General features: G+C 45.4%; 1 protein-coding gene across 3 annotated transcripts in view; it reads right to left on the bottom strand.

The window, feature by feature from the left end:
• Positions 1-26,507, bottom strand: part of Grin2b (glutamate ionotropic receptor NMDA type subunit 2B) — a 457,560-nt gene that overhangs the window by 189,060 nt on the left and 241,993 nt on the right. For all 3 annotated transcript variants that reach the window (XM_075982484.1, XM_075982485.1, XM_075982486.1), the window contains exon 4: positions 19,626-20,224. In XM_075982484.1, coding sequence (XP_075838599.1) covers positions 19,626-20,224 — 599 coding nt within the window. The remainder of the gene's footprint in view (positions 1-19,625; positions 20,225-26,507) is intronic.

Below are 26,507 nucleotides of genomic sequence, written 5' to 3'. Positions count from 1 at the left end.
TCTATCTATCTATCTATCTATCTATCTATCTATCTATCTATCCCTCTCGTCTTTTTCTCTAAAAACCAAGACCTAGAGAGAATAACTGACTTGATTTAAAGCTACACAATTTGAACAATTAGAAGCCAACTCCCAAGATAGCGCCTTTCCAATATAGCCCATTGTCTTCTAAAAGAACGGGGCTCTTCCCTGTGACCCCATACTCGCTTGTCATCTCTTCTCCCCAGTTCCATTAGGAGATGTTGATCCCAGCTTAACCTTCTCTGTCTAAATCTTTGTTCATATGATTATTCCCACTTCAAGAAATGTCAGCTTCTCGGGTTTTATATTGTGCATTCGTTGAAGTCTAGGTGGAATACCACTACCTCCACTTTCTTCAAAACGTTTCAGGTTCTGTAACTTCAGTCAATACAGGCAAGCCCCTTCTCTATAACCCAGGAGTCAGATCACCTTTTGGAAGCGCTTCATAATGCTCTGTCTCTCACCTTTACTCAACATGTTTGTGTAGACCAACTTCGCTTCTTGAACTGAACTTGACTTATGAAGTACATTCTATCGTGCCCTCCCTGTTGTGCTGTGCTTTACACTGAAGACAGCTCTGGGCTGGAGTAGACACTTCACCAATTGTTTACAATGTAAAGAATCTAAGAATAGAACCTAACGCCAAGTCTTTAATAACACGCATCCAAGAACCCAAAGGAAATCAAGCCCATAGATAATGCAAAGCTTCATTTCACAATTAGCTCAAGTTAACTCGCTCATTCAACAGCTGCACAACGGAAGCTTGTTCTAAGCGTCCTCCTGATGCGGAGCCAACCATCCAGGTGGAGGAAGACCCGTGCATGTGTAGGTTAATCAGGGTTGGAGGTAGAATGGAAAGAAGTGGGCAGGTCTGAGGTGTGTTCCATTAGAGACATGGTAACATTCTGAGACTGAGTGAAGGCAATTGGGGAGGAGGAGGAATCAAAGTGATACGGGCACTCCTACCACAGGCAATGGAAGGGCAGCATACCAGCCTCTGCCATGGAGATAGGTAAGAGAGACTCATGAGGTCTTCCATGAAACTTCAGTCCTCGGAATGCTGAACAATCCCATGGCGGGCACTGTGTCAGATGGTGCTGACCCCAAGGCCACTGCAGGTCTGTTTCATGACCATCACCCTGATTGTCAGAAGATGAAGTTTCTCAGAAAGGCAAAGCTCCTCCCCAAGAGACACCCCAGAAGAGGACGGGGCAGCAAAGGCGCTCAGGTCGGCACCGGCTAAGCAGATGGAGTAACTGCAGCTTAGCGTCTGCCGAGGAAGCAAGAACAGAAGATGAACCCTTCAATCAAAGAAAATCAAATCCAACCTATTTATTTTCTTTTATCGAGTGAATCGAAAGTGTGGCTGAGAGAAGAACTAAGACCAATTCAAGAAAAGAGTGCACCCAGTGCCATAGATACAGGCTTCCTCCGAGGCCCTTAATCTCCATTCCCCTCCGGGTGTGTGGTCAACTGCTGTACAATCTGTGATATGAATCAGACTGGGGTTCCTGTTCAAGCCTCCTCCCTGAGCACAGCTCAAGGAAACAGCCCAATCCTTCCTGTTTTGAAAGAGTCAAAGAACTTCAGAAGTAGAAGAAACAGAAGGTGCCGCTCTTCCAGATTCATTCTTTCCAAGCAAGCACATCTCCTGTGATACTATGAGGAAACCGGCAAAGATGAATGTCTTGCCTGCCCGAAGCAACACCACTGACCTTTCGTGAAGCTGGAGAAGTGCCATGCTCTCCTACCTCTTGATGAGCTACTTTCCACCACAAGACATTGGGTTGGTGGTAAATGAAGAAGAGGGAGCCTGAAATGGCCTCTTCTGAGATCAGGCTGACAGGATGCAGGGAGGACCATTACCAAGCCAAAGTTTCAGTTTTCTACGTGAGGTCACCATTGGTCCTTCATCACATGGGTAAAATGGTCCAGGTGAAATGTGACCTATTTTTGAGTGGACGGTGGTTAAGATGATTCTATGATATGGAAAGGAATGCAGAGAAGCTTGTTAAAGAATCTAGGCACAGGCTGAGGGATGTAAGGATGATGGCAGGGGAGAGGAACTTCACTTAGGAGCACTGTGTAGGAACGACAGCAGTCTGACCAGCTGATACATAAAAGGAACGAGGGGCAGGGAGGACCTGCTTCCAAGTCCATGAGAGTAATGATAAGGCATACGGCCGTGTGGACATTCTCTTATAAAACAAACGGTGAAAATTCAAAGCCTTCATTTTCCTATGGGTGAATCTGCCAAATCACCTTCACACATGAAAGAGAGAACATTTCATCTTTACAGAGACTGATAAGCTTTCCACTCCACAGGCACAGCCCAGGCCTTTCGTTTCTCTGCTGCTTCATCTAGACATCTACCCCTTCCCCACTGAACTCTCGACTACTGACAGATTCTGGGGATGAGACAGTTACTGGCTTCAGTTGTGTGTCCAGTAGTGAACCCACCAGGCTGCAATGGCCAATTCTAAACCTGTGATCACACAGACAGCCCTGGTTAAAAGCAGTGTGTCATAAAACAAAAAGATGTAAATGTGGGAGACGGATTTGTAGCAAGAATGGGGGATGGAAGAGGGGAGAGGGAAATTGTCAAAGGACAAAACTTTCATAAAAATGGTGGTGCCTGCCGTGCACTGAGACCTACCTAAGGTGACTTTAAAAATGAATGAGATGTTCCGATCCATCAGTATCCCCACAGATATTTTCAGTTTGACCTATGTGCACATCAGACTGCTACAACAGAGCGAAGAACAGAGGAGAATGGGGACATAGATGGAAGGCACAACATGGACCAATTAATTGTCAGAGACAGCTTCACAGACTAGGACACACTTGTGTTACGTCTTAAAGGATGCTTCCACACTGCCCTAGGGATAAAAAGAAAGGGGCATGAATGACAAGAGCTGGTGCAAGGGTGGGGGGGCAGCAGACTCACTCTCATGTTTAGAGAGCGGTTGGCCATGGCACCGTTGCCAGCTGCTGTTACTAGATCTCATACAGTGTATGTTGAGGAAATTGAAAGATGTGGAAGTTAAATAACATCGGTCCAATCAGCAAGGGCAGGTACAGACATCCCCGAGGCTGGCCGGAGACTCTAGGTCTCATCTTGTTCATGGAAGGGAGCCACCAGAGATTTGGGGGGAAATGAGTTTTCATTTCTAGATATCCACTTCTCTTTCAGGCACAGCACGCTAAATTCTTATTTGATTCGACAAGGCAGAGGCGACAGCGTCTTCCTCCTGCAGATGTGGTTTGAGAAGATGACTGGAGTCCTGTCACAGTCTCTGTCTACAAAAGTGAGGCTCCCGAGTTGCTGGGTTTCATCATCAGCTCCCTGCAAAGGCATCATCGGGACGTATGCCATGCTTTTGGAACTGGCATCTGAGCAGGCCCGAGTTCTTTCTCCATCCTTCGTGAGAAAATGAAGAACATAGCTGAGGAATTTTTGGGCATGTGTCCCTTCTGGAAGACAACCTCTTTTCCTTGAAGTAAACTCACAGGAGCAAGGTTTTTTCTCTCCCATAGCACACTGCTGTCAGGTTAAAGTATGCCATCCTCCTGCCAAGAGGCTGGTACCCCTGCAGCAGCATCCGTGGCTCTTGAAATCTGGACTAGAGGCATGTTCTGGGATCCTGCCATCAGGGGCTCTGTGCCTGGGCACTGAAGGCTACGCGTTGACCTTGCTCATGCCTGCCATGTCTTCCCCATCAGTGAGATCCTGTTCCTTTATGTCTCCTGTCAAATTCTTTTCTTTTTTTTTATAGGTGCATTCCAAGTTGCTTACTAATAACCAAAATGACTGGTTTCGACAGCTGGTACAGCCATGTAAGTGGGCTCCCTTCCCGGGACTCAGGAGGAATGGAGGATACAAGATTCTTTTATTATTATTATTATTTCTGGAAATAATAGATAAGCAAGTCTGGAGATGACAGACCAACAGACTTAGCATGTGTGTCCTCTACACAAGATCAGAAAGATCTGGGGGACGGAATCAGTGTTGTGCTTTCTGCCATTTTCTACTTCCGAATTTTACCTTTGTAGTAGAAGAAAGAAACATTCGCCAGTCCTTCTAGCACTGAGACCCATAATTTAATATGGCCATGGCAAAGAGACGCAAGAGATGGCAGGTGACCATTTGATGCTCAAATATACCCTTGTCCTTCCAGAAGGCCATATAGCATTTCTGAGTCCCCCTCTTTGACTGAACTTGCAAGCTTGGAAGTATAAAAGCAATTGTGGGCAGGAGATCATGCCAGCCAGGAAATAGAACTATGACGTGCACATGGCATCAGCGAAGGCTCACGGGCTCTGAGCATCATGGTCTGAGAGTTCAGTGTGGCTGCTCTCCCTCTGTCAGCCATCTTTAACTCGCAATGAAGAATTTGTGCGTTTGAATATGAAATCCAGAAATGCTTATAAGCAAACTGCTAAACGCATACTTCCGCTGGCAGCGCCTGGCATAAAATAAGAATGCGACTGTCTGCCTGTGGAAGATATTTTTCCATCAAACCTCAAGAAGCCAGCTGAATATTAGACTATGCTACACGAGAAATGCCTGGCTGATTCCAAAAGGAGAGCAAGCACTGTAAAGTAATTAATAAATGCTATTTACGAGTGGTGATTAGCGCTTTTCTCGTGGTGTGCTGTGGGTGAAGGGATGCGGGAAAGTTCATCTAGACACCTTGATTAGGAACCTGGATTGGTTGCAGAACAAGGACTCTAGATTCACCCCCTCCTACTCATTCCGTAAAGTCAAAATATGATGGACTTGAGGATCTGATGCAAAAATCTTGCCTATTTCAACCAGCTATCTCTGCGAGACATGTGGGGGAGGGGGATGACTGGGTGGGTGGAGGCCAGGCTGAAACCAATGGCAGCAATCACCTAATGATACCTCTGTGGTGAGCGTGCCTGGAGGCTCTGCCATGATTTTCTCCAACAAATCACAGAGAGCTAACAAGAATAATGCAGTATTTTTTTTCCTTTGTCTTCTTATTCTTTGGCAAAACATAACGTCTCTCCAAGTCTTTAATCAGACACTTGGCATTTGCCTGTTCTGCAAAAGCAATATTCCTTAATTGTGTTTCTTAATGCAATTACAGAGCTATGCTTTGGCCTTGCTGGTTCACAAAAGCATGCCCGGACTGAGCCCAGTCGGAACCATAAAAATTTAAATGCCATACGTTATAAAAGTACCTTGCAATCCGTGTCACCATGGGATCAGGATCAATGTAACTACCTCATGCAAAGAAGGATGTGGCTGGGGGTGCTGGGGAAGATGGACATCTCACTGTCTCCTTACTGTGTTTCCCCCCTTATTTCTTCCTCGTTCTAAATGCTATTTTCACTTCCCTTCTCTAGCACGCTAGCCTGCCATTACATTAACTATAATAACAGTGTAGTAATACAAAGAACATCATTTTCTAGCACTAAAGACTCTCATTTTAAAGGCACTCGTGTGCTCCAACATCTAGAAAAGCATCGATTTCTCACCAAAGCCGGGACACACACCATCCTGGATGCTTGGAAGTTCAGTGATGTTTGTGCTTGTAGTCTGTATACCGGTTGATGTTCCTGCTGCCAGCCAGAAGGACAGAAACTCATCCTTCTGCATAAATAGACCCAGAGTGCCAGCTAAATTGACAAAAGCCATGAGCGGATCAAAGTCACCACTCACGAGATAAGCCTTCACAGCCTGTACCCTTTCCAGAATTGGAGGTTCCCAACACTAGCGACAATTACTAGTTTTAGATTGGTCTTCAGGAGAGAATCAAGAAAAACGATTTCTTCATGAGCACCAGATTCCGAATCCATGCAAATGCCATCTCATTGAACTCCGTTCTGTTCATCTGGACCACACAAATGACAACCCGGTGTTCCTAAGCTCCTGGCGGCTGTTTAGAATCAACCTTCGAGCTCCAATGCACACCAGCCCCCAAGACCTTACTTCTTTACAGTCTTTCTGAGTTAGACTTTGTGCTAGGTCAGGCCCTACCTCTGGACAGAGGTTCCTCATTCTTCCTAAGTTCCTTCCTGCATTTTGTGACAAGAAGCACTGATATGAGAATTCAAATCACAGGGAAAGGAAAACAGCAGCAGAGCAGGCAAGGAAGCCAGCCTGTCAACACTTCCCCGCGGCTGTTGACTCGTTACCAGGTGGTAACAGTTTAAAAGACTGCTCTATCTTAAAAAAAAATGTTAGCTGCTGGTGGTGGCAGCAAATCTCCTTTGCTTGGTGTAAGGCACTGGCCGCCACTCTCCACCCCCAACACCCACTGCTACCCTACAAGCCTCTACAAAGAGTTGTGGGCTGCAAATCTCCCTCCAGCTGCCCTGTCCTCGCTTTGTAGCACACAGTAGGCACTAGCCTGGTACTTGTGACTGATGAGAAGGACAGATCTGCAAAACACCTAGCCCTTGGAGAAAGGCTCAGAATATCCCTGAATTCTATGTGCCCCTGGTGGGTTAGTTTGGGTATTGGGCTGCACTGGGAAGGAAGCGCGTCTCTAAGGAGTGTGCCGCTAGAGGCCGCTCTGAGTCAGACTCTCACTTAAATCTGCTCTGAAGGGAAATCGCATCCATGGGAAGAAGCGCGGAGTAGCACCCGGAGTCATGGCAACACCATGGCTCCTATTTTTAAACTTGTGGGTGAGTGAGCACACCAAGTGTGTGTGTATGTGCGTGGGGGGAGGGACTGGGATGCATCTCAGCGGACTATTCTCTCTCTCATGCACATTTGAGTTTTCAGGGGCTAATAATCTGGGATCGGGAGGTCAACAGATTAAAGTAGAAGATGAGATGTCAGAGAGTCTGTTTTTCTCCTTAACTTCACTTGTCTGGTCTCAGTCACAAAAGATCCTTTAGGTCCTCTGTCAGGAGCCCCAGAAAATTCTGGATAGCTTCAGCCAGCATCCTTTTTAATCCTTGGTTCCAGCCTCTTGGATGATTCACTTTGTGTAGCCAGAAGAATAAGTCAAAGCCTACAAATTAAAGAAAGCTTTGTGTGGATGCCCCACTCCTCCGGAGGCCAGTCAAAGTGGATGCTGGATGGCGTTTGTATTGCCCAGAACCTACTCAAGTGTCCGTATATAAAAGGGAGTGTAAACACCTATTGCATGTGCTATCCAGTGAAACAAGAGTAAATGGCATGCTGGGAAAAGCAGAAAATTGGCCCCCACCTGTCAGTTCTGTTTCACCCCCAGCAACATTCTCCCTCCTCGGCTTTTTTGGCTGTATCTACACCTCAAACAAGTCTAAACTTAGGTACCTAACTGTCAAAAATGAACAGCGGCATTTGAGGGCATTTGTAAATGAAGACAGAGGTCAAGGGCTTGTTTTGTCTTATCACATTATCCATGACAGCATTTTCAGTGTTTCTCTGACCTCTCCGAGCCCCAACAGATTCCAGAAAAGGGCCTTTGCATCCTCTTTCATCGTAAGACTCTCAGGTGAGCGGTGATTGTGTGTGCTTCTCCACATATGGGACAAAGAACTCAGGAACATACAGGGACAAATTAAGCAAGTTACATCATCCCTCCTGTGTGAAAAGGAAGATGCCCGCAGCCTCATAGGAAAGCACACCAGTGAGGATGTGGCATCCCTGGTATCGCTGTGGACATCTTCAACCTCCATGAACTAGATGTCACTCCCAGGCTTGCTCTGGGTCTGCCATGGTCTAGCAGAGGTGTGTGTGTGTGTGTGTGTGTGAAGCAGGTGAACGTGTTCATTTGTGTGAGGGTAGAAACATGAGTGTGGAAATTAGAGTACATCCTTGGTTGTCAGTCTTCACCTCCTTCTTTGAGGCATGGTCTCTTGTTCCCTGCTGTGTATAAGCTGGCCTGGGAATTTCCAGGGATTCTCCTGCCCCCACCCCCACCTTCCATTCTACCAAAGGAGTGCTGGAATTACAGACACACACTACTGCCTCCAGCATCTTATAGGTTCTTGGGATTTGAACTCTGCGTAGCAAGTACTTTACACACCAAACCGTCTGCCTAGCCCAAGGGAGAAAATTCTTGATGCTAAGCCACTCTGTCCTTTGGAATAATGCTGTGCCCATCCACATCAAAATCCCTCACATTTAAGTCGGCCTTACAGAAAGGAAGTATTTTGAGGCAGATGGACAACCCAGGGCCTAGTGCCTTAGACCTTTGTGCAACGTTAGTTTGGAAGTCCATCTGCAAGACAAGTGTGAATGTGACTGGCTCTGCTGGATCTCCAATTTTTCCTGAAAAATGGAGGCAGTAATGCCCTGGGCAGTGCTCTTCAGATTAAATGACTATACAGAGCAGTTGGCACATAGTAGTCATTCAAAGCCTTTTCTTAAAAGTAATTTTTCTAAATTGCTGAAGCTCAGTATTTTTTTTTAACTACCCAGCCTCTTTTTTTCTGATTATAGGAAGTCTTTTAATGGAAATTTTTATAAAGGTAAGATAGAACTCTTGGGCTCCTGAAACCAAGGATAATCAATATAATTTAAGTTCCCATTGATGACTTTACAGTGACTATACTGTTTTGCTACATGGAGATCATTTATACTTCCTGGATGTATTTGAGCTTTCCTGCAAATGGTCTTCCCACTGTGCTTTTCAAGGTCTTTTCCCTGTTACCTTCCCTGTTCCAACAGTCCTGTATTAAGGCTGTCAGCTGCCTACCTGATCCCCAACACTGTTTCTGTTATTCCGAAGCTGTTGTGTTCTGGGAAGTCACACAAGCACATATTCCAGAGACAACTCATTGCCTAACAATGATGCTCTCGGGTTCACAGAACCTTGGTTGTTTTCTTTAACCTGAGCCTCTCACTGGACCAGTTAGGAACTAAACTACTCAGATGCCCTTGCAGCTGGCTGGACCTACAGACTGCTTTCTGGACAAGAAGCTGCAAGTGAAAAATGGCAAAGCCAGGAATCTCCTGAAAAGAGAAGAACGGAATGTCTTTTTGTTCTTCACATTGACCTAACCACTGAAGTATGGAGTTCTGGCAGCCATCTTGAACAGGAAAATGATGGTCACACCCAAAAGGGAACTAGCAGGAACTGGGCCTGGGGAGTCACACAGCTACCATGAGGTTCTGGACAGGTACCTGAATATGGTTTCGTATAAATTGGGTCATGGACACTGTGAACAGGCTACCCTGAGAACATGGAAAATTATGGTAAGTTGGCTCTGAGTTAAAAACAATCTACAAGAATTTGCTGTCTGTGATGTTAGTTCAAAGTGGTTTCTGCTTCCCTCATTGGTTATCTCTAGATCTAAGAGCTGGTTGAATAAGCGACTCCCACTGTCACCAAGTAAAGGACCAGGTCTACGTGTGAAGACTTGAAAGATGTGGCACCAAAGGGATGCAGATATGAGGGCCCCGCATTGCCTGTGGAGACAGTATTTTCACTAATAGTCTATACCACACTCATCTATAATACACACTCTACTTTTTCTATCTACATAATAGGCAAGAATGTGCCCCACTACTCAAACCCATGTAATAGTTAAGTACATTCTGATAGCCTTCGATTGTGCTATGTTGTCTTAAGCAAGTACTTGGCAGATTTTTGTTCAAAGAGAAAGAAAAAGTGGGTGGAAGGAAAACACTAAGTAAAACAAGACATCCATGCTTTATTGGAAATGTATAAAGCCACTTGATCACCGAGTCTCTTTTCTTCCTCATCCCTTTTTTTCTTCCAATACTGGGATTGCATCCAGGGCAAATGTTCTACCACTGGGCTATGTATCCCCAGCCCAGGTGTCCTCTCTTTTGACCAAACACTGAAAGGTTTTGGTTATCTAACTGCCATCCTTATAACCATCAAGACTTAAAAACTAGAATCAAATAAGAAATGAGCTACCCTGCTAAGATTTATTGGGGCAGGAGTGAATCCTGTCTTAAATGGTTCCTTCAAATTCTGTTCCCCAGTCAATACAGTCTTAGCAGTAGGAAGAACTAGGTAAATAACACTGACTGTTTTACCCACTTCTCTTGATGATGCACAACTTCATTTGACACATGCACACACAGGTGCTCATTGCACATGCAATAATCACACAATGGCTCTGGGTGTGTGCACGCAAGGATTGCACAAACGGTCACTTACTAGTACAGACAGCCTACAACGCCCTTCAATGAAAGCCAACTAAGAAGAAGAGAAGGGCAGTAAAAGATCAATGAACAGCATAAACTCTAAGGGAAAGAAAAGATGAGGGAGGATAAAGGAAGAAAGGAGGTGGGTGTGAAGCCATAATGAATGAGGAGCTGCAGCCGGAGCAGGGGGGAGCTGCGGGCAGCCCCCGGCCGGCTGCTGATGCTGGAAGCTGGACAAGAGGGAACAGACTTGGGCAGCGGGGAGCTCTAATCTGTCAGCAGCAGTTCCTCCATGTGTGAGCAGCCTACCCAGCTTGGGGACTGGTGCCAGGCCGGGTGTGCTCATCCCTCCAGACCCTGCCAGAAGATGGTGTGCCACTGGAGAAGCGCTGAAAGCCCAGGAAAGGCTCTTGGTCTGCAGCTTATACTAACCTAGCTCTTCCCTGGTTTCTACCCAAGCGGTAGCTGCAGAACTGTTTAAGGTACCGTAGCAGCCATTCAGGATGCCCTCTTTTTCCAAATCCACATTGGGCACGTCAGATACTAGTGAACTGTCTCTAGGACGTGGCCATTTATGCCCCTGTCTGTGCCACCAGAGATGAAGCAAATAAGTCTACAACCACTATTGGTCTAAAACACACGAGGTCTTATATGGCTCAAAGGCTATCTGCCTCCCACTGCTCTCGAGACACCATTGTTTGCCCAGCTAACCACAGCCAGCTGGGGTCCAGTGCTCACTCGGGTTTTCAACACATATCCGTAGCCATAAATGACAGCCTTCTAGCTTCCTGGAAACCCCCACCCAGCCATCTTATATCCTCTGGTGGGAAGAGAGCAGACAGAAAAACAGCTCCCACGCGATCTCTGAATAACGCCAGCTTCAGTTCTCGCTAAATGTGAACGTGTGCCTAGTCTGGGTTAAGAAACCAAGGAACATCGAGAGTCATGGAGGCGCAGTCAGGTCAGAGCCAAAGGCACAGCCAAACTGAGCTCCTGGTCAAGCAAGAGAGTTTACCACTGTTCCAGGCATCAGGACCCCTAGTTTCCCGGCCTCCCGACCTTTAATGGTGAGTGACATCTGAGAATCTATTCTTAAGATCATGAAATGCATCCTTGTGCCATTTAACGAGAAGACACAGATGGAGATAGGCTGGATTAGATGAGCTCCAGACGTGCAAAGGGAGGCCAGGCTTTCCACACACACAGGAGCAGTTGGGCCGTGGGTCAACAGACAGATGCAGACCTGCAGTGTCTGGAGGTCCCCGGGCTCTCCAGGTTTCCTAAAAATACATGGTGGTCAAAATTACAGCACTGGGAGGCAGAGGCAGTTGGATCACCATGAGGTCGAGGCCAGCCTGTTCTACATAGTAAGTTCTAAGCCAGCTATTTTTGTTATTTGCCCCCCCCCACCCCACTCTAATGGTCCCTGTGCTTGTTCATGCTCTTACCTAATATGCATTCACCAGCTACCTACTTATCATCTACTCTTTTAGGGACACAGGCATTCATTTAAGACAAAACAGGCAGCGTTTGAAATTGACTAGGAAGTGAAAGTTAGGAAAATCTTTGAAGACAAGCCGAAGGCAGGCTGTCCGTCAAGTGTCATAGAGGGATGCAGAAGAGTAGAAAGGGACAGGGGATGGTAGGAAGCAGGGGAGGACTGGATACACTTTTAAACCTGGTGATCAGTGGATGTTTCTTGAGGTCTTTTGCATCAGGAGTGTTCTGTATGTCGAATAGCATGACTCCAAGTCCACAGTAAGAACACTCATGTTGCCTGCTTGCTGCCGTAAGAACATGAAATACAGTGTGCATAGGAGAGACATAGAATTTCTTCTGCTGAGTGAGATCTGCTTACTCCACCAAGAGCCACTGTCCTTCTCTGATTGTTTTTTCCTCTCCCAGGCTGTTCTATCCTTTCCCATAGACGGGGTAGCATCGTCTCTTCCTCCAGGCACACGGTGTCCTTGCTCCATTGTTCTTAGTGAAGCAGACCCTTGCCCTACTTACCTTCCTCTTCACCTTGGACCCTCTTATATGTCACCTTTTAAAGAAGGAGGAAGGACAGAATCAAGGCAAGAAATGGAAAAGTAAAAGAAAAATCAATAAATTATACTTACGTTGTGGGTAAATTTTAAATTTTACAAATAGACCGAAGAATAAAATAATGATCAAGGGAATAATTGTGTAAAGGCCTCAATATTAAGCCTTGGTGAATGCCTAGGAGGAAGAAAACAGTCACTTGGGGCTGGAGAGATGGCTCAGTGGTTACCAGCACTTCCTTTCCTTGCAGTGGACTGGAGTTTGGTTTCTAATAGCAATGGCAGGTGAATCACAACTTCCTGTAACTCCAGCTCCAAGTGATCTGATGCCCCTCTTCTGGCTTCCTCTGGCACCTGCACTCATACACAGACCTACATATAGACACACATGCAATTACATAATTATGTTTTTCAAAAACCACCCGATTGGAATGGTCTGCTCTATCTCTAATATAGAGGAAATAATAATGCATCCAACGGTTCTTCACATGTGTTTTGTTATGCCTGCACTATAAGCGCTGAATATACCCTTTAGGGTAGTGAAGAGATGCTTCAGTCATGTCCTCCAGTTTATAAGTCCTCTCAAACCACTGAGTGGATAGAGTCTCCCTCCCAGTATACACAGGTGGCTCTGGTTTTTTCAAAACATTTTATATGAGAATGCTTTCTGTAGATTTCTTGGTGCCTTTGTTTGGCAAGGTTAAGGACCACTACAGCAGCTCCTTCAGCTATAACTATACATTCACATAACCTTTCACATGGTGAACATGGGGAAAGATGAAGTTGTATAAACTGAATCCATATATTTGCCTTCCTGCGAATCTGCCTATGCTTGGTGCTCAGTGAACATTTAATACCAACTAAAATGGAAATGACCAATCAGTTCTCGTTCCTACTGTGTAAATCCAATGGCTTCAATTCTTCATTTCTTAACCTCCCTGCAATTTCCAGGCCAAGAGAGTCAAGTGGGTATCCCACGAGAACAGCGAGCTATCATCACTAGGTAGCTGATTCCAAAAGCTGAGCATCTGCCGCAAGGTTGCAGGAAGATTATATTCATCACAGCTCAGTTAATAAGGACCGAACGGTGTACCTCTCTTCATATCCCTGCCTCAAAGTCACACTAGTCCCCATTCCCCAGTGGCCAGGCCAGGAAGAGTCCAGTCCTTTTGCTATGGCATCATTCACTGGGAAGGAACAACGCCGGGAGGGTGCAAAGCCAGTGCTGAATAAGAACGCTGAAGACACCAGGGGAAAAATCGTTAGGCGAGATTCATAAGAAGATGGCTATATTAAGATCCATCTATCTCAGATAGCATCTGCTCTTTCTCCGAGTTCCATACGCCGCTGAGCAGAGAGAGCAGAGGCACTGGGTTCTTGGGATTTAAAAAGAGCCCAGAAGTACATGGCAGATGCACCATCACCTGAGTGACAGAAATGGACCATCAGTGTATTAACTAGTACCCCGAGAAGGAAAATGGCCACGAATTCCCCGAGGAAGGGTAAAGAAAGAAATATAGACCCATGCCCACTAGTAGCTGGTAATTCTTCTCTAGCTCAGGAGCATTGAGACCGGATTAAAACAATGGCGCTCGTCACTTCCTTCCAAATGTTTCAGAAGGCCTGGTATGGAAAGATTTTGTAGACTTTTTCTCAGTAGCAGGCCCATCGCTAGCCACAAGAAATTCTCCAGCTCTTCCAATCAAATGAATTTCCCAGTTGGAATAAATCCCTCTCAGCAGGCCCTTCATTATGGCAGGGCATTGTACTGTATTTACTAATAAGGCATAAATGGATATGACAGGGTTCCAAGGAAAATTAGTTCTTATTAATGTACAAATTAGAGTTGCCAGATTAGCAAGTAAAAAGCCAGGAGGCCTGTTAAACTTGAATTTCATATAAATAACAGCTATTCTTCCCAGGGAAGTACATCCTGTGCAGTATTTGAGATGGACTCACACCAAGATCATAAGTTCCTTGTTTATTCGGGGTTCACAGGGATGCTTTGCTTGTTTGTTTCACTGGTGATTTTTGAGATGGGGGTCTCACTAGATAGCCTGATTTGGACTCATACAGTCTTGTTTCACCCTCCTGGGGTCTGGAATTAGAGACATGAACCACCATGCTTGGTTTATGTGTGTAGACATGTAGGGAGATGGAGGGAGGAAAGAGGAAGAAAGGGAGGGAGGGAGGAAGAAAGAGAAGGAGGCAAGGAAGGGCAAGAGTAGTGAAACTCTCCAACCAATCCAAACCTTCTCCAGAAATAATCACCATCTCTCCAGCTAGACAAGCTTCACCCAGTTTCGGTGTTATTGTAAAAGTTTAAACTAATACTTTTTTAATTAGCATTTTTATTGTTACCCGAAATGATGTAAGTAAGGGTCCTCTGGAGGATGATCTTTTTAAACTCTTCTTAGATTTTTAAATGCATGAATCATAAATTTGTATCTGTCTTTGAGATTCAAGACCATCAGATTCTCCTCCCCCCACACCCTCTACAGTGTGTGGTAAGTGTGCATACATGTTCATGCATATGTGCTGTGTGTACAAATATATATGCACATACTTAGAGGCATGTATAGAGCCCAGATGTCAACATCTGTTGTTTCCCTCGATTTCTTGCTAACTTAGTTTTTGAAACAGGATCTTCCCCTGGGCCTGGGTCTCAGTGATTTGGCATGACTAGGTGGCCCACAAGACACAGGGTTCTCCTGGCTCTGCCTCCCCAGTATTAGGATTACAGGCACACATCACCAAGTCTGTCCTTCCTCGTGGGTGTTAGGGATCCAAACTTACACTTTACTGAATGAGCCATCTCTCTTGTCCCTCACATCGTTTCTTATCCTGGCCCCTAAACTCAGGATGGAGAAATTTGCCACACCTAGCAAGAAAGCCACGGTCTGGCGGGATATAAGCGAGAACTCCATCTCCTCTTACGTTTCTGGGAGGACGGAGCCTAGAGTGAGGAGAGAATCCCCTTTCCTGGTCTCCATTCCTAACACTCTCTGGCATTTGGGATGAACCTACCTTCCACAATCGTCCAAGGGAGCCAACCTTGCTGGGTTGCCATTGAGAAAAGAGCCGCCTGCTAAAGTGTCCTTCCTCCTCATCCACTGGCCAACCATTTTCAGCCATTTCATTTGCTAGACTTCCTGCTGGGGCTCAATAGTGTGGCTGCTCCGTTTGTTATTTGAAAGAGTGACCCTGATGAGCCCAGAGCTCTGAAGAGGGGCAAGCCTCATTTCAGCAAATGAGAAGAGCTAAGGCAAAGGGTGCCTAATTGAAGCCCAGAGAGGTCTCCAGACAACCGTGCCTGGTGACAGTACCTTAGGCCAGGGGATAACTCTTTATGTCCCAGCTAGTTAATCCATGCCTTTCTGAACTCACAAACTAACCGACTAAAATATCCCTAGCAGAGGTTGCAAACTGGAGCCAAGAGCCACCCAAAGCTCTACTTGAAAGGAAAGGGGAAGGGAAGACGTGGAGAGGAGCTCAGGACACGATGATGTGCGTGAAGAGAATCTGGGAACAGCTGTCTAGCTGGCAGGGAGACACTTAGGGGAAGGGTCTGAGGCAGGAGAATATAACCACCAAGTGGAGAAGTGGGGGGCAGGCTGAGGCCACTGCCTGAGCCACATATTAGAGAAATAAGGCGACAGCGGACCCCCTCTGCTGGGCTCCTCCTGCTCTTTCTCCTTCTCCCTGAAGCCGGCAGCTTTGGGACCAGTCTGCATGTGTAGCCCCAGCCTCGTTGCTTCTGGTTGGCTACACTTGAGACAATGGGAAGGCACATTTGAGGATCATTAGTATGTTCTTTTTTTTTTTTATAAGGGGTGATTATTTTTGAGATAAGACTGTAGTCTAAGCTAGTCTGGAACCCATTTTGTAGCCCAAGTTGGCCTTGAACTGACACCCTGCTCTGAGTTAAAAGTATCCTTCAGAGTGGTATTGGTTCCTCATCTTGACTTACCTATAAGGGAAGAGCTCAAATGAGAGCTGGGGATGGTAACCATCCTGATGGATAACATGAGGCCTCTCGGTCCCAAGAAATATTGAACAAAGGTTAAACCAGTGGTGGTCTCAGGGTGTGGATAGAGCCCAGGTCCCAGAGGTGGCATTTACACTCGAGTGTAAGATGAACTAAGCCATAAATAATATATCTGAAGGTTGTTGTTTGCCCTGGGGGAAGGTTGAAGACAAAAGTGGGCAGGCTTGAATTGTTTCTCCAGGCTTAACATTACGTTTCCTTGATTTGTGTTTGACAGATGTTTTAGTCTCAGTAGTCCGTGGCCTTTAGCTTTGGTTCTAATCAGCAAATACTTGGGAAACTAACATGAATCAGATTTGAATTGAACACTAAAAATAACAGAAGAACGTATGGGTTTACGGAACCAACTCAACGGGAAAGTTTCCCACCTTGGAAAGAGCAGCCAGGCAGGACACACCCTCTGCACAGAGGATGCGCACTGAGTCCTAGAGGACCTCACTCTCATCCCTCCCTATGTCACTCGCTGTGTTGGAATATGGACAGAGAAAAGGAAAGAACAGAAAGGGGCTGCTTGCTCTCCTAGAACTTCCCCTCCCAAGGTCCCTTCATCAGGAAAGCATTAGATTTAGTGAAGGCGTATAATGGGAACGTCAGTCCATGGCTTAGGAGGAAGTCGAGATGAATGGAGGCCTAAGAATGGCCAGCATTGGGCATGCAGAGGACAATCTGTGTGCATTTACTGGTGCAGAGGGCCTGCTAGGGAGTGTTCAAAACAGAGTGAGGAAAAAAACCCAAAAAAACAAAAAAATGGAGTGAGGAGGGCTAAAGATGCAGTTCCGTAGGCAGAGGGTTTGCTGAGCATGCGTGAAGCCCTGGACTTGATCCTCAGCGCCACACGCACCTAAACTAGATGTGTGTGTTGGGGGGGGGGGGTATGGCTGTGGTCCCATGCAGGGTGGTCAGGAGTTTAAGGTCATCATCCCTGGTCTACATTACAAATTCCAGCCTGGGGTACACGATGAGACCCAGTGACAGAGAGGGGAGTCGGCAGTGAGAGAGACTGAGCCAGCAAAGGGTTTTCAAAGTCAACAGCTGAAGTGTGTTCGGCACTCTAGGAAGGTCACGCCGACGGGAGAGCCGCTTTTGCAGAGACAGGCAGGGCCCATGCTGTGTGACACTTTATAAACCACATTAAGGAGATGCTTCCTTATTAGAACCTGCAGTAAAAAGCCGTTGGCAAGCAGTAAGCAGGCAGGTGATGAAATCGTTGCAACACAGATTGAAAGAAGCAGAACCGGGTGCAGGGGAGGCTGCAGCAGCACAGATATGGGCTGGAGTGTGGCAGGGAAAATGAAGACGCAGCAATGGCATTGCAGAGATACCGGGAGACTTAAGTCCACAGAGAACAGCACCCTGGCCATGAGCTAGCAGGGACACACAGGACTAAGGAGATCTTGGGAATTTAATTTCATTAATCTCCTAATAGGATGCATCTCAGGTAGTATAAATTTGGTTAGAAGATGGAAAAGGAATGGGAAAAGATATGAACAATTCAACTTTCCAGATGTGAGCTCCCAATACCCATGGTATCAAAAGAATATCTTCTCCAGTTTAAAATACTAACTGAGATTCAGGCCTGGTGGTACAGCCCTGTAACCCCAGCAACTTAGGAGACTGGGGTGGAACAACTTCCAGGGTTGTCTGGGTTACAGAGAGAATCAAAGCCAGTCTAGGCAACTGAGTCAGATCACAACCCAGAAGAAACAAGGTATGTGAGCTGAGGCCGTCGCTCCGTGGTATAACCCTTGACTCTCACGCAGGGCCCTAGGTTCAATTCCTAGTACCTTAGGAAAAAGATGGTATCAAATGTGAACCTGGGGTGACGGTGTGACCAGAGATGTAAACTCAGGGAATATGTGGGTATTGAGTCCAAGGCCAATAGTACAGAAATGAGCAGCTCTAAGTAAGACAAAGCCCCCTAAAATGAAAGGAGACTGTACCAGGGATCCTAAGGTGGGAAAACTGAGAGAAATAGGGATCAACCAGGACCCTCTGTACCAAGGAGAGATGGGGGAGGAGTGGAGCTCACAGCAGGAGGGGATTAGGGTTGAGAGGTCTCAGTCATGGCCACATTGAGGCTGCTTTTCATTTTAACTCTAAATTAAAAACTTTGTTTAGAGGCTGGAAATCTACTTCCCTCCAAAGGGTAAATAAGGATATCTCATGCAAACCTTCACCAAAGGTGTTTTGAATTTCTCAGGGTGCATTCTAGTATTTTATTTCAGGAGCTGGACAGCAGGTGGCTGAGGATTCTGTGTTTCTAGAACGTGCTGTATGTGCTATCTAAATAGCTCAAAATCAATCTTTAAGTGGATTGTTCAAAACCCACTGCTGGACAAAAAAAAAGTCAAGTATTGAACAGCAGCCATAGCTGTGTTTGTATAAAATTATATACTTAAGCCTTTACGGATACAGATCCTAGCAAGATGTCCAGGGTGGTTCCTGGCTAACTTAGCAAGAGTTAGTTGGAGTGAAGGTCATTTTAATTTTCTTCTTCATAGTCTGTCTTCTTTAGATTTTTATAGCCTACATACATAACCATTTTAGCAAATTAGAAAATCACATAAGATCCCCTTCATGAAGTCAAACAGCACTTCCCGGTAAGTGTAGCACAGTCACGGATGCCTCAAATGAGGAGGTTGGAGCTCAGCATCTCACAGGTGGAGTTTTGAATGTGAACACTCCCCCCGCCCCATAAGATGAATACTTGGTATCCAGTGGGTAGCACAATGTTAGGAGGTGGTGGGAACTCTGGGAGGTTGGTCCTTTCTTGAGGGAGAAGGTCATGGAGGTCATATTTTTGAAGCAAGTACCTGAGACCTCTTTTTCTCTGCTTTTTTACGATGAGGTAAACTGCCTCACCCCACAACATGTTCTCCACCACAGTGTTCTCCTGCACTATGGGTCAGAAGCCATGAAGCCAGCCATCATGGGCTCATGCCTCTGAAACCATGGGCAAAAAATGTCTCCTTCTAAGTTATTTCTTCTAGGTATTTTGTAAGAACAAAACAAAGTGGCTGAAACAGAGGCATTTTTTTTTTCAGTCTTGCTACAAACCAGACTGAAAGGTGCCTCCCACGGCATGCTGGCTCATGAAGACAGAGAAGCGAGGACGAAAGGTGAGGAGACCATGTTCATTGTGAGTTCGAGGCCAGCCTGATCTACAGAGCTCATCCCAGGACAGTTAGGACTGTTAAACAAAGAAAACCTGTCTCAAAAAAAAAAAAAACCCACACACAAAGAATATGAACCAGCAAGGTTTAACTGAAGTGATCCCCTGACCATGACCAGGTGCCATTTCAAGACCAGCGTTCAGGATGCTGCCATCCTGAACAGCCTTTCCCTGGTCCCGCACCTCCAATCTCCCTGCCTGTGAAGCTCTCTCCTGGTCCCCACCCACGTTGGAGCAGCCACGCTCCACACTTACCTATTCAGCATGTTAGACTGGTAGATCCTCTTCTCGTGGGTGTTGTAACAGCTACTCTTGGGCTCAGGGATGAAACTGTGCTCGGACAGCATGTCGGAAGCAGCAGTGGTGATGATGGCAATCCCATCTCTCACCCTAGCAGGAAGGCCATAGTCCCATTCGTCATAGGACACAGAGATAAGCCCCGTGGGAAACTCGGCGGGCACAGTGTCTGTATCCCCAGCCACCAGACTAGGCACAATCCATGTGTAACCATAGCCGGTCAGCCCAACCGAGTTGGCTACTTCAAATATGTAGGTGGCTTCTTCCTTCGTGCAGTAGAGGAGGATGATGGGGCTTTGCAACTTCTTCAGCTGGTTCTGGATCTTCGAGTCGCCGTCGTCCAGAGACATGTCTAACAGGAGGACTTCCTCCAGCTCCCAGCCCACAAAGCTGTTCTCGATGGTGCTGCGGATCTTGTTCACAAAGTCCTGGTAGCCGGGGAAGTAGGTGGTGACAATGGAAAAGATGTACCAGTCGTATTCTTCCATGATGTTGAGCATGACGGAAGCTTGCTGTTCAATGGACGGGCCAAACTGGAAGAACATGGAGGACTCGTCCTAGAGCAAAGTAGAGGAAAAAAAAAGAGAGAAATAGAAAAATCAAACAAAGATAGCCAGGGGGATTCTGAATGGACTGCAGACAAAAGTTCAAGGTCGTCATATTTTTTTCATAAAATTTTTCATTTTCAAATTTTTCAGTTAAAAAAAAAGATTGAACATTTTTCAATTTCAAACATTTATAATAAATTTATCCCTAAGAGTATTTCCTGGCATTTAGGAAAGGAAACAGCATCAGTCTATAAATCTTTTTGTATGAACTCCTCAGGATCTTAGCTTAAGATAGCTCCTCAGAAGGAAACACACTGATATTTGCACAGTAGAACATCAAATACTCAGAAAGCGGAAAGAAGAGTCCAATACCTTGTGCCAGCCAGGTAAGCTGCCCGCATGTACATAGTCACAGACAGACACACACACATGCACACACGCTCACCATTTCTCAAGGATGCTAAATTTCTAGGTCTGGAGACTTATATTATTCAGCACCGAGACGAATAAACTAAAGTACCATGGATCTACCTTAGACTCGTATACATGGCCAGTGTACATCCACTCACTCACAATACACCTGCTGCTTGGCTATGGAAACCGAAGAGAACATAAAGCTGCTAGTATAGCAACCCCCACAGTACGGGAGCTTGTATGCTTGTACAGGGTCTCATATGCTCTGTTCTACCACTGAGTCCCCTCTCCTGTCCACTGAAAAAGGTCTGATATGGGTCTCACTCAGTTTCCCAGGCTGAACCTAGACTCACTCTATAGTCTCAGCAGGCTTTGAACTTGGAATCTTGATGCTTTGGACGTCTGAATAACTGAACTGACAGGTTTGTATCACCAGGCCAGGCTTACTAACACTCTCTATTAACTTAACCTGTTTTCTGACTGTTGCTCACATAACAAGATATGCAACTTAGAGCAAGGCTCAAACAGTGCCTCTAAGCCATACATTAAAATACTGCTAGCTAGGCTCTTCATGTAGCTGTGCTTGGTTTTAAAGCGACCTACAGAAGAGGGCTTGTTTTCTAATCCATATAATGCCACAGATCTTGGACTGGTCTGTGTGCCACACAGACACGCACACACACAAACATGCACACACATGTGCATGCGCACGCACACGGAGCCAACTCTGAGCATCTTGTTCTCCTCCCTTTCCTTTTGAGGGAGCAGCCACTTTAACCTCCTCCCGTTTAGGCTGCATTTTACCTCCTCAGCCTGCCCTCTCAGTCCATTCTCCCATTTGTTAATGGAGTCACTTTTCTTAGTCTGTGCCCCCACCTTCCATCTGAAGGTCCCTGTCCACTTTGAAAAAGTCTAGGATAACACAATCGTCTCTTTCTTTAAAGGACATTTCCTCCACACCCCCAACAACCTGACCTTTAAAGCACAGTTACAAGAGACCAAGAAATTGGGCCTTTAAGCAAAATTATATAGCAATTTCTTAGTTCAGGAATAAATAGTCGAGAAACAGTCAAACATTTCTTGAGTGCCAACTGTTGAAAAAATACAGGCTGGAAAATAACCTACTTGTATCTAAGACCCTAGTTGGACAATGAGAGCTGCCAGATCCTTGGATTCACCAGAGTAATGTGTGCTTCTCATGCTTGAACTGGTGACATTGAGCCTAGCCTATCCAGAGAAGAGGAGATGTTTTTCCAGCAGTGGCGAGTCTTCCTGCCAATGGTGCAATGCTGCGTACCCTTACTGTGTCTGTCTCCTCTGGGCTTAAATATGAAGCCAGAGATGGGCTCCTGGAGACTAAAACAGCCCGAGAAGCAGGGAAGATGAAGCAACAAGAATAGATGGCTAGAAAAAAGGGAATGAATTTCCTCTAGAATAATTAACACAGCATATGTGCCCGTTCCAAACTCTGGCTAGCCCTTGCTCTTAGACACCTATAACACAAAGACTGTTCTTTGGGGGAAAATGACCTGTTCTCTGGTTGTAGGCTGCAGTTGTGATGTGGAGTGGGTACTTTCTCTGTTAGTAACTCCTAACCTCCAAGATGAGAGTAGAAGGATGTGTTGTCCTTTGAGAGACGATACGTCTTGAAGGCAGAGATCTCAGAGACAGGGTTCGTGTCCTCATGAAGGAGGCTCCGGAGAGCAGCCTTGACTGTTCCACCTTGAGTGGACACAGAGAAAAGCTTCCTTGACAAAGCCAAGAAGGAGTCCTTATCAGACACCAAATCTACTAGCACCATGATCTTGGACTTCTCAGCCTTCAGAGTTATGAAAAGCAAACTCCTGTTGTTGATAAGCTGTCTCCTTTATGACATTTTTATAGCAGCTTAAAATGACTAAGACAAGTGGGTATTTGAGACAATGAAGCTTAATTATTCCAACACTTGTCAGGGACCCGCAGAGAACCACAAGGGAAAAAAAAGACAAGAAAGCCCATTGACAGAACAGCTCCTCTCTAATAGATGCTGCTTCGAGGAGACATCTACTCGATTTTCTTGTAAACACGGTCTTGGAGATTTTCAAATGGGAAATCTTATCCTGTGAGTTTCCACAGGCCCAATGGTTACACCAAGTAAAAATGCTTCCAATATCCTTTAAGATAGGCAAAACCTAGGGAGAAGGAGATCCCAAGTGCAAATGAAATAAAACAACCTGCTCTGTAATGGGTAAAGAGAATTTAATCGCAAGGAGGCTCTTGAATGCACACAATGTCCCACATATGGTAAAACCATAATTGGCTCATATGCACAGCAAGAATCAGCTTTGTGGAAAACTCACAGTTGTCCATCTCAAATGGTCAGGGTTAATGATATTGAACTTAGAGAATGAAAAATCTGTTAAACAACAACTCGGCCTTCTCTTCTTCTGGTCTTTCTTCTCAATGCCTCACAAATGAACTCATAAAGATACTACCAGATACTATGCAAAGAAAACTAATTTACAATGAGAGTGACAGAAGAAAGATGAGCACGGTTGTGTCACACCCCCGCTGCACTCTGAGCACACCTTCTAATCCCATGATCATATATATCCCCTTTCCTATACACCCCCCGTCATGCTCGCCTTACCCATTCTGTATTGCCAGTCCTTCTCATTCAATAAGGATGCCTACTACAACCACTTACCTGCCACCAAATCAAGTTTGGTGAAGCCAAATAGAAGCCAAAAGGCAGTTATGGCTTGGGCAAAGGCTTCCTGTATAGTGTTGTTTATTTAATTGACACATCAGGCTGGTGTACAGAGGTCAGTAATAGAATAGCTCTTTCTTCCAACAAAGCTTTGATCTTTCTCTAAGTTGCAAATGGTGACAGGATTTGCCAGTTATGGCCTCTGTCACAAATCAAAGCACAGTCTTCATATGTGCTCAGAGTGGAGAGTACCGGTGGTCACACAGCCATCTTCGCAGGCATCCAGCATAAACTGGGATCACCCACTAATGACCAAGGATGAAAGACAGAGACATAATTCCGTGTGCAGCTCACTGTTTCCCCATGAACATTCTTATCTCCTAATGATATTACAAAATTTTGAGACTCAGGGATCCTTGAAACAGCTACCTCCCCTCACCTGCAGTGAAAATTCCCAGCCAAATGCTATTCAGCTTGCCTTAAGAGCATCTTTAAAGTCTTCCTGCATAAAAGGCTGCCTTCACTGAGATGGGCAATTAACACAGGGGAGGTAGGATTGTACATTAGACCCCATCAGTCTACAACCTTTATGCTGTACTTCCATTACATTGATGTTCGCAGTGTTTATTTGCTAATAAGAGGAAATAAAAAGAAGTACTTTTCCATCCCATTATCTGCCTCTGAAAACAACTGCCTAAAGAATTAGCAGCATGAGAAGTTTTTCATCATCCAGATCCCCTACCGATTCACATCTGAAATAAAGAACTAAGTATCCCAATGGCCAGTGCCTCTGGCAACAGACTTCATCTCAGTACCCTGCCCCAACACACACAGCACTGCCTCTCAGATGAAATGAGCCGTTTGTCTACAATTATAACCTCCTCCTGGAATACAGAGCCTTGCTTGGTTGGCTGACATGGTGTATAAAGTCCTGGCCCCTTTGCTCTAAGTCCAGAGAGCTCTGTCACACTTCTGAATTCCCCACAAATTCAGTAAGAGTGCCCATTGCAACTACATCACCTGTACTTCTCCTTCTGAGCAGTCCAGTTTAGCTTCCTTCCCCTTTTTTGTGTTGATGTCAAGATCCTTCCTTAATCAGCCTACATCTTGCCTTTGACTTCGGCCTGTTTTACATGGAACCTGACTCCACTTACTCCCCTTTATAATCATGAAAAGAGGTGTGTCTTCAAGAACTTAAATAGAGGGGCTGGGAAGATGGCTCACCTGGTAAAGGGCCTGCCTTACAAGCATGGGGGACATGAGTTTGAATCTCCAGCACTCATGCTTGCAAACAAAAAGCTGAAAATAGTTGCACCTGATGTCACCCTAGCTCAGTGGTATAGAGACAGGCATGTCCCTGAAGCTCACTGGCCAGCCAATTTTGCCAGTCGATGAGCATCAGGTACAATGAGAGACTCTTTCTCAAAAGATAAGGTGAACAGTGATAGAGAAAAACAACTAATGCAGAGCCCTGAACTTCACATGCACAGATGTACTTAGACATGTACCCAAACACACATACATTACAAAGAAATAAAAATTAAAAGAAGAAACATTTAAACATAATATTTATGTTCAAATATCATGGTGGTTCATGCTGTAGAAAGATAATCCTCTGCCCATCGACTGGAGATGTTAGAACTAGGGTGAAAAAGTGTTAGTTGAATATCAGAAATGCATTGGTAGAAGGTATATTTCTTAGTGGGATGAGCCTCAGAAATCAGTGACCTGTCCATCACCCTGAAACAGGAGCGTCATTCTTACCTACTGAAGGTTCCTTCCCACTGCTCTCTTTAACTTTATTCTCACCTTCAATACCTAGGTTTTGGGTTGTTCTCTGACATATGTGGTCTTTTTTTAACTCCCAGGAGAAGATTTGTCCTATTCCCAGGTACCTTTACAGCTGTGTGCTTGTGTCTCTACCATAATGCCTATCACGAGACAGCAGGTAAGTTTACCTCCCATGTACAGAAAGTTTATGACATGTGTTTACCTATATACATCGCACAGCACACATGCATGTATCTCTACATATGTGTAGAGGCCAGAGGTGTCCTCCTGAATCACCTTCGTATGGTAGCTTGAATAAGAATGGCCCCTGTAGGCTACTATCTTTGAGTAGTAGCTTGGTCACTGGGGAATGGCATTATTTAAAAGGATTAGAAGGATTAAGAGGTATGGCCTTGTTGGAGGAAATGCGTCACTGGGGGCGAGAAGTATGTCACTGGGGGGTAGGAAGTTTGTCACCAGGGGTGGGTTTTGAGGTTTCAAAAGCCCATCAAGGCCAGAGTTTCCCTCTGTGTCTACAGATCAGGATATAGCTCTGAGCTACTGCTAGAGTGCCTGCCCGCAAGCTGCTATGCTTCCTGTCATGATGACAATGGACTAAACCTCTGAAACTGTAAGTAAATGCCAATTAGATGCTTTATATAGTTGCCTTGGTCATGGTGTCTCTTCACAACAATAGAACAAAGAGTAAGATAAAAGTTCCACTTTTTTCTTTTTTTCTGACACAGTGTCTCACTAAACCCAAAGCTCAGTATTGGCTAGAGAGGTTAAGCTGCTCCAGGAGTCCACCTGTCTTCACTTGCCCCAGAGTCAGGTTTACAGACGCATGTGACCTATAAATGGAGGCTGCTCGTTCATTTCCTGGCTACCCAGATCCGAAATAATTATGCAGAAGCTGTATTAATTAAATCACTGCTTGGCATATTAGCTCTTGCTTCTTACTGGCTAACTCTTACATCTTAAATTAACCCATATCTATTATTTTGTATTTTACCACAAGGCTCATGGTTGACTGGTAAGATTCCCTGGGCATCTGCCTCCTTTGGTGGTGACTACGTGGCGTCTCACTCACTCTGCCTTCTTTCCTCCTCTCTCTGCTTGGAATTTCCACTTTGCTTTATTCTGCTAAGCCGCTGGCTGAGACAGATTTATTCATTAACCAATAGAAGCAACACATATACAGAAGGACTTCTCAAATGGGCAGTCTTTGCCTTATACTAGCAAGACATGACCTCCTTCACCCTATCACCATAATAGCTGCTAAATAGCCCAGCCACTTCCGCTCCAACTCTCTCTATTCTCTGTTTAAAAAGCAGCAGGGTGATTCTTTTAGAAGTAACTCAATCATGCAGCTCTTGGTCCTATCCCTCCGTGTCTTCCATACTCACTGAAAGGAACAGC

The sequence above is a fragment of the Microtus pennsylvanicus genome, chromosome 8 (assembly GCF_037038515.1).
Source record: "Microtus pennsylvanicus isolate mMicPen1 chromosome 8, mMicPen1.hap1, whole genome shotgun sequence".
Taxonomy (NCBI): Eukaryota; Metazoa; Chordata; class Mammalia; order Rodentia; family Cricetidae; genus Microtus; species Microtus pennsylvanicus.
This window is presented reverse-complemented; position numbering and strand designations above follow the sequence as displayed.